Below are 8,943 nucleotides of genomic sequence, written 5' to 3' on the forward strand. Positions count from 1 at the left end.
TTCGGGGGTGATTTTTATTGTCCCTGAGAAATGGTGGAACTGAGGTAAAGCGCAGTCAGAAACCATTCACACACCAGTAAGGTAAAAGCTGCAGTGAAATAACTGTGCATGCAATTTGGGGGTGATTTTTATTGTCCCTGAGAAATGGTGGAACTGAGGTAAAACGCAGTCAGAAACCATTCACACACCATTAAGGTATCAAGTACACATACCCCAGCAAAAGCTCAACGCTAGTTAGGTTTTTGTTGAAAAGAAATGCTTAAAAAGTATATTGAAAGTTCTAAAAACGAAATTTTGTTTAAACATAATACAACATGCGGCATAATGGCAGTAGCTGTTTGAAACTATTAGTACGATTATGCAATATTTCATATTTGAAGATGATTAGTAAAAAACAAACTAATACCTTTACTCAGCATTCCCAGAAAAGTTTGCAAGTGTGAGAATACCCAAGACATTTAAAACTGCACTAAAATCCAAAAAGAAACTGCAAATGCAAATCACAAATAACCTGTATCAATCATTGCTACATTTTCAAATTAACGAGCGTTTAAAGCAACAGCCACACAAGAAATGTATGGACAAAAAGCAAAGAATAGGATGCAGATAGAAACGAAGCCCCACCACCACCACCTGGGGTCACTTCAATGGTAACGTTGCATTGCTTGGGCGGCGGAGCGTATGAATTATTCACCACCAACGCGTCGAAGAAACTCTGTGAACATTGGATTTGAGCAATTTATTGAACAACATTAAAAAAGGCATTTAAACGTTTTTTAGGAGAAATGATCGTGCATTTATGTTACATTTTGTTTTAAAAAGAAAAAACAAAATTAACCTAGTCAAATTATTTAAATTTCACAGACCTATTTCGAATTTTGTTTGTTTGTTTAATTATAAAATGTAAGCGACAAAGTACATTTTTTTGTATGTTTAAAGTACTTACCGCTACACGACCTCTGGGAGTTGTACAGATGTGCATGACTCGACTCTCACTTAGCTGCTTCTTCAGTAGGTTGATAGTTGTTTCATTCCAAGTGTACTACAAACACAATTGTGTTCAAATTTATATCCGGCACCTCCTGTCCTTTGGTAACTACGATTGAAATTAAAGTTATCATAGTATCGTTGTTATGGTACCGATGTCGCCCAGAATTTGGCAATAACCTTTTTGTTTTTAAACAATTTAAACATAAATGAATAACCCTTAGAACATTTAGCGTTATACACAATACTAGTTTGTATTTGATGCATACGATGAAGACAATCATATGGTTAGTAAAAATAGTTAAGAAGACGAATCTTCTTAGGGGAATAGAATCCGCAACTTTATTAAACAAGCGCAATGTTGTTACATCTTTTTTATGTCGATCGCCTTAATTTTGGAAAAGAATTGTTCCGAAATGTCATGTACCTCATTTAGTATTTGATCGACGGTTTTTGCAGCGGAAGTATCTTGTATCGTTTTCCACGACTGCTGTCTAAATGCCGTGGGCTTCGGCCTTGAAAGAAAACAAGTGGTTTTACATTTGTTTTAAAGAGCATGTTGCAATGCTTTGGATGCTATACGCTTATTCAGTATAGTCCCGCCAAATCTACTAGCCCAATGATGTATGTTTTTGTTACCAACTTTTGAGCCTCTTTTCAGTGAGTAACCAAAGTTAATTGTTATTTTTCCGTTAAATTTCTAGGTTTGTTGGAACCAACCTTACATAAGTTACATCTGCTAATAACAATTCATTATCTGTATTCTTACATGAGAAACGTTGGATCAACTCCATAACCAGACAAAATGCTGCTCATGCTGTCAATGGTCGGTTGGCTTTTACACGAAGCTAGGGGAATTCGAGGGTAATAGAAGGCATACACAAAACACATTTCATCCAATACGGAGAGACCTCCCTGTATGTAAAAGTTGTAGTCTTGTCATAAGGTTACTTAGACTACAGTAGATTGGTTCAGTCACACAGCCTGGTTGCATGAAAATATGTAAAATATTTCGCATTGTGATTTTCGGTATGAAAAAGTTGCGAACTTCTTTGTCAGATCTTTTCGAAAGAACTTCTATTTGCAAGCATTGCTGTGGGTTTTGGAGAATTTTAATTTTTTTGTAACATTTTTATTTCCACCAGAAATGTTTACATGACAATCACCTTGAAATTAGGTATTTTACTTTTTCGAGTGAAACACGCTTTATTAAATTATTCGTTAAATTTGTCCCATGTTCCCACAGAACTGCGTTCAAATATTTGACATCTGCAACTTACGTATGTGAAGTTTTTCCGATTCTCGGAGTTATATTCGCACTCAACCTTCAGACTGTCTCCCCTTTTTACAATTATTTCGGCTTGCAAGTAATGGAGATGACTGTTGAAGTCATCCTTGGCATCATTGGATAGATAAGGAAGCTCATCTCCCCCTCTGAAAAACAATTTGCTGAGTTAATAAACTTCTTCGCGCTAAAAGTACTGAAACTATGAGTTCCCCAGTAATATTTGCGTTACTTTTCACCCATTTGTGCAATTGTATGACTTGTGACAGGCCTCTGTGTAATTAATTTCCTGGGTAGTAAACAATCATTTTAATCTATATCCTTACACATTATACCTAGATTAATGAGTCATTTTCATTTACAGTATATTCAACGTCGAAACAACGCTATTTTTTAAAAATTTTATTGCTTTTCACTCACGCGAATTTCAAATTACTTGTATATGGCTCCAATCCATATTGTAACGCCTAAATTCTGCTTTTTTGCACAACAGATAAAACAAATCCTCACTACAATTATATCTATGCAAGCAGTAGTTTGAGTAAAGTGGAATATTACCTAAAATGTCTGATGGTGATGTCACGGCCCAAGTTATGTGTGTGTGACATCACGGCCATGACTCGAATCTCCTCAACTCCTGCATTGTCCATAGACTAAAAGTAGAAATAGAATTACAGCTCTTCCAGTGAAGATCATGGAAAATCACGGTGGGTAAAATACAGATCGGATGCAAAAATCTTCTGTTAATTATGTTTCACTTATCGGGCTATTTTTTCAAACATATCAAAAAACATTTTTTCCTGAAAAAATCAAAAACAATTCAAATTGCCTGATGGATGGCGAGACTAAGAAACAAGATATTGTTTAGGTTTCTCACGTTTGTTATACATTCTTCGCTACAAACACCGCCAAGTGGAAAGGAAGGGGCTCCTGGGGGTATAACTGACGTAAGACCGCTCAGAATACGTCCGGTGGAGAAAGAGCCTGCATCGTGCTGTCGTAATTGACTGGTAAAAGTGATACGTAGACCGGAATTGTCCACGATATCTATTGATCGATAATTAAATATACAATTTTAAAATTATTATAACGTCACTCACCATAAAGTGCTTTTTTTTGCATATTGCGAATTTTGAAAATAAACTCGAACCATTTTATTTGCATTGTACCACTGTTGTCGTTTACACAAATGTGCATCGTTTCTACTAACTAGTACAAACGAAGGTGCTTTAAGCGTATATTTCTTAAGTCTGAACTATAGGGGAGACCGGGGATAGCTCGGATGGTTTTGGGAAAATTGCTCATATTTTTTGAAAATTATGAACCTCATTCTTAAATTTTATTTTGTTGTAAGTAGTAAAGCATTATTCAAAAAACAAAAGGTTTTTCGTTCGTTTTAGCTCAATAAAAATGTTTATTCAGCCCATTTTTTAAACAGGTCTCAAATGTCCGAAGTCACCCCGGTACCGGGGTAACATCGGACGTGACTGGGGATATCTCGGACAGCAAGTTTTAACAGACATTTTTTTGTTTATTTAACAAATAACTGAAATCAAACTTGGCGCAATATCAGCATTGGGGTATTAGCGCATAAAATATCATTCAAGCTTTCAGGAATCGGGGCGTGGCCACTTATCGTTTCGACCCTTCCACACGTTCATGCTTTGGGTAAATCGTGTACGTTTTACGGCAGCACGGATATCATAGATTTTAGAGTCAACAAACGATTTTTTATCTTTGGGACTTTTCCAAAATTCAATCATTTCAACCAGCCTCTGTTTATTCTCTACTATGACCGATAATTTTTCATAAAACTCAAAAATTGTTGCCTTCTCGCGATTTTTTGCCATGATGTCCGAAGTATCCCCGACCACGTGACGACATAGAAATTCTTAAACTATGGCCGTATTTTTAAAGGTTACACAAAATCATCATTGGCCCATCCAAGAATACATATTTGATTATGCAATCAACCCAAAATTACTGCTTTTTGATTAACTGTGACAGATATATAACCTTCCACATACATATTGAAAAACTTGGTTTCACTGATAAATTGACTTTTTCGATTATAACTTTTTAAGCAGACATGATTTAATTCCAAAGTTCCTGTTAACGTTTGATGGAGACATAAAGCTTTTGTAAAAGTGTCTTAACAATACCTAACTGTGACGTAAAATACCTGGTCCGAGGTAACCCCGGTCTCCCCCTAAATATTTTGGTAAACACGGGGGCAAACGATTGAAACACCATGCTGTGTTTATCATCAGTGCTAAATGTTGACCGAATGCAAATGCATTTTATACTTTCGCTTGACCCTAAACAATATGTCATCGTATAGAACAATCTTCTGAATATTCTTAAACGAAAGGGTATAGAACTTGCGCAAACCACACAGACACAACGCAGACTTGCTGCCAGAAATGTCGCTATTATATCAACATCTGTGTATAGTTCTGGCCATGCACGTTTTCGTCACTTCCACTAACCCCGAGGATCGTGCTACAAACTTAAGACCTGTACTTACTAGGCAACTTGTCAGGATTGTCGTAATGAATTTCCAAGTGGATGTATTTCGGATCCCCGGCGCCACCGAATGGAAAGCCAGTATTACTTGGAAACCGGTTTTCCTGTAAACATTATACTCGCAATAATTTAACTTTAAATTTTTGAGGATTTTAAAGCCTAGTTTTACATCAACTTACTAAAATAGGTTCTTACATAGTTTTTTTTTTGCATATGCATTGCATTGTGAATAATTTATTTGCAAAATTAATGTGAAATTGTGATTGGCTTTTGCGGCATTTTTCGATCAATAGATTATCGCAGTGAAATACAACATCAACAATTCACCTCGTAACCATGATCCCAAACGGCGAGCGGCTCAATGCATTTTTCAGCGTCGATTGGGGCCCCTGCAGTCGAACATTCCCCGCTTTGATTCACCATAGCTCCAGACTGTCAAAATATACGTGCGTTTTGTTGGGCTCATCTCCTATATGCCCTTGAACACAAATGGCATTTATTAAAAATAAATTGATTGGTTGTTACCGGAATGGGGTCGGTACATAGCGTTAAAATAACGTGGTAAATGTATTCTTCATTGCCCGGTTGAATCCATGGCTCAACCTACAAACAAAACAACTTCAATTACAAGCGTACACAAAAGCTTAACAACTGGAAATGTGTAAGTGTATGTTGTGTTGGCATCACCAGGTTATATCATTTGCAACACACTATGTCAATAGGATATTGCATTCAACACAACTTTCCAAAAAAACTATCGTACCAATACAATATGACGTTTTCCTGGGACGTCGGGAAACGGAATTAGGCGGCAAAGGTAGAAGGTGCTTTGCTGTGGAAGGGTAACACCCCCACTGGTTACGGTAAAAGTGTCATGTTGTTCGCCCTCGGGGTAAGCTGTGCGATTTCTACTCAAGTGACCGAGTAGATCAATGCTCTTTGCACCTGCGGCGTTCAGATCATAAACAAAATCTTGTATTTATTTCCATTGCAGAAACCACGTCTTGATGACTTATTTACCACTTTGGCATTTAGAAAAAACAACTAAATCGCTGATAAAATACCTTGGCGAACAAAAGTATTCAAAACCCTACAACAAAATTGTTACGCTACCTTGATTTGTTACCAGCGCAACATGCAATAAAAATAATAAAATAAGAAATTTACGAAACAAAACAAAAATTCTTCGTTTTTCATTACGGCAGCGGTTTTCAAATTTCATGAACCTGTGACCCTCAATCCTAACAAAATGTTATAACGATGCACCCGAAAAATTATTTGGAAGATAATTATAGCGTTAATCGTTTTGTAGAGACGAAATCGCGTGCTTGAATCGATTATTTATTTTTTATCAGTTCAGCAGCTAAAGGTTACGCAGTTTGTCATGACAATAAAATTCGTCTTGCGACGTCTCAACAACATTAAAACGCCGACGCATTATTTGACAACGTTTGCATTACGGAATAAAATAGCTATATCTTGTGTCTTACCCACTAGAACAAAATTAAACCCTGGCTTATTACATTACCACACATAACATGAAAGCTTACCGTCAAAAACGTGCTTATCCGCAGGAACTATGTCATCGCCCATGGGGTCAGACCTTCCCCAAGCGTAGATAACCGTCATAGTGTTTCTCTAAACAGCAAATTTGGGATTTACTGTAGAATTCGGTTTGTTTGTAAGCTCTTTTATAACAAAACCTTCGGATAATACGGATATTTAATCCGGATCTTCGCCTATTTTCGTATTTCGTGATTCGTATTTTCCTTGTTAACTTTGTATTCACGTTTCTATAACCATTTTATTCATGACAATTACCTATAGGTTCGTTACAACATCGATTGACTGACCGCCGCTATTGTTGAGCGTATGATATTCCTATTAACTACCCAACGTTGGAAACAAACATCCAAAAATTCAGATAATCCGGATAAATTTGTCAGACAAATTGTAACCAATTAACCGAGTTCTACTGAATATGGAATAATTCTGCTTGATATTTTCAAGTACTATTAATGAAAGGTCGTCGTCCAGGCACGTCTCGATGGTTCTTCTGAACTTGAGTAACGTCCAACCCGATTCTTCTTTTGCATCCAAGAGTTCCACATTTTGTTTATCGTCTAACGGAGGAAATGCATTTCCCACTCCGTGCCGATCCTTTGATGAAAACATTCAACTTTTTAATTAAACATAATAAATAAATGCGTTTATGAAGGTTTACTTACGATAAAATTCTCCCAGATATGTACAGCGTGTTAACTTGCAACGTATTTTTCGTTGCTTACAAAGGAATTTGAACTTGTTGCCAACATACCGTGATTTTTGCTTTTCCATCTTTCACCCAACCAACAAACATGTCAGCGCCGTTCATTCCGTAATAACTCGAAAGCCCAACGCCAATCCAACCAGTTGACTTCACTTGTAACTGAAATATACAGTGATTCCGTCAAGCAAGAGCTCAAACTTGCACTCTACGCCACTCACCTCCATAGTGATGTAATATTCGTCGTAATCCCAAGCCAAGTAGCCATGACCTCCTGCATCCAAGTTAGTGGAATCCGGATATTGTTGCGTCCACGAAAAAAATTGACCGTTTGACAATTGCAACATTGCCAGTAAAATTGTCAGCGTAAATGTTTTTGTCAACATTTTGCAAAAGCTTTAATCGAAAAGTGCCGCAGCCTAGGTTTTCAATAACATTAACCACGTTAAATAAAAAGATAACCCAAAGTGGTTTTGACAAACTTTGTATCGATAACAAGTCCACATCACATCACATCAACTCCGCAATACGTGCTACTTTTCTACGGTGTAAAAAATTCTTTCCTATCTTACTTATCAAGCCCTGTGCCCTAGGGCACGTCATCCCTAGCCTCCAAAATTAACACAAGTGGCGGAAGTTGGCCGGGGCATCCTGGAATCTGTGAAAGAATTCTTACAGCACAGCGTTCGGTTAATCAACAGACGATGTGTCCCAAATAGCTATTTAGTATTTCTATCCATAGTTTAAAAAAAGTGATCATAGCAGACAGCTCTGAAACCTGCTTGAGTACCTTGGTTAATTTGATCCACTTTTCTTCGTATCACACTTACATTTGAGAAAACTCAGTTGTTACAAATTTACTCATTTCTTCAAGAAATCTCATTTCGTTTTTGTTATAATTTTAAATTTTATATTTTCATATAAACGGGATTTTATTTCCACCTATAGTTTAAGGTATACGTTATAAATTTTTACTGATTAACACGCACAAACTGGTGCAAGAGGCTACACGAGCCCCAAAGACAATAGTCAAAAAGGTTCAGTGTTTATCTTCTTACTGGGCAGAACTACAGTATATCAGGAAGCTCATCAATAAAAACACCGAGGTTCAACGGAACGATGATGGTTGAAAAACTTGGATTAAAATCATAACGGGCATGACGTCGCCGTAACTCAATCTGTCAACTGTTCAGTCGGTGTCTGGGCGTAAACATTGGGCTGATTTTGTTTTTAACCTTTGACCTGTTATCTGATTTCTCTCTGCAAACCTGCCCCAAAGCAAGAGAAATTTTTGACAACGGATTGTCTTTATGAACCCGCAATTAAACGAAATGCTATTAAGACGATGAGAGAAGTGGCATTTCTTGCCATTTGCACCTTCCTTTCAACAGAAAGGCGACGTGGTGTTATGTGCATGCTTACGTGGTGTTTCCGAACATGTCTGACATACTCTGAAGGTTAATAAGCTGATGCTGATGAAGTTTGACTTTTCGTTCTAGTCAGGGTGTCAAAAATATTGCACTGTACCATTACCTTGAGGAAGCCTTGTTGAATAACAGGCGAAACGTCGGTGAATAAAGTTACGTTTTATCTTTGCCAGAAGAACAGATTATTAAGTTACAATATGCCTGGCAGCAACAAAAACATTATATTTGTCAAAAATATTATTTGGTGAGCAAAATGGTTGTAAGTTAACTTTTCGGGTTGAACTGGTGTTGCTCATAAGTTATTCCAAAAACATTTAAGCTAACACCATTATATCAAAACCTTTGTCTTCCATGATAGTTTGAAACCATTGGACACATACATATTTATATCTGTTTCACTATTTCTACGTGCACCCTAACCAACGAAACACAAAAGTATTCCATTGAGACAG

At 37.0% G+C, this 8,943-nt stretch overlaps 1 protein-coding gene across 1 annotated transcript; it reads right to left on the reverse strand.

The window, feature by feature from the left end:
- Positions 1-550: 550 nt before the first annotated feature.
- LOC145914519 (DBH-like monooxygenase protein 2 homolog) lies at positions 551-7,450 on the reverse strand. The gene is made up of 15 exons (XM_083002339.1): positions 7,286-7,450; positions 7,116-7,226; positions 6,812-6,958; positions 6,349-6,436; positions 5,562-5,743; positions 5,324-5,401; positions 5,126-5,230; positions 4,800-4,902; positions 3,150-3,319; positions 2,831-2,925; positions 2,268-2,421; positions 1,757-1,902; positions 1,415-1,502; positions 947-1,042; positions 551-715 (listed from the first exon to the last, which is right to left on the reverse strand). The coding sequence occupies exons 1-15, from the start codon at positions 7,448-7,450 to the stop codon at positions 551-553; spliced, it is 1,893 nt and encodes a 630-aa protein (XP_082858465.1).
- Positions 7,451-8,943: the final 1,493 nt, after the last annotated feature.

The sequence above is a fragment of the Ascidia mentula genome, chromosome 9, assembly GCF_947561715.1.
Source record: "Ascidia mentula chromosome 9, kaAscMent1.1, whole genome shotgun sequence".
Classification (NCBI taxonomy): domain Eukaryota; kingdom Metazoa; phylum Chordata; class Ascidiacea; order Phlebobranchia; family Ascidiidae; genus Ascidia; species Ascidia mentula.

Excerpts from the sequence above, each read along its gene's own strand:
- LOC145914519 (XM_083002339.1), bottom strand. The coding sequence starts at position 7,450 with ATGTTGACAAAAACATTTACGCTGACAATTTTACTGGCAATGTTGCAA. Across the intron at positions 2,926-3,149 it reads GCGAAGAATGTATAACAAAC|TCTATGGACAATGCAGGAGT; the intron begins GTGAGAAACCTA and ends TTCTACTTTTAG. Across the intron at positions 716-946 it reads CTCCCAGAGGTCGTGTAGCG|AGTTTCTTCGACGCGTTGGT; the intron begins GTAAGTACTTTA and ends CAATGTTCACAG.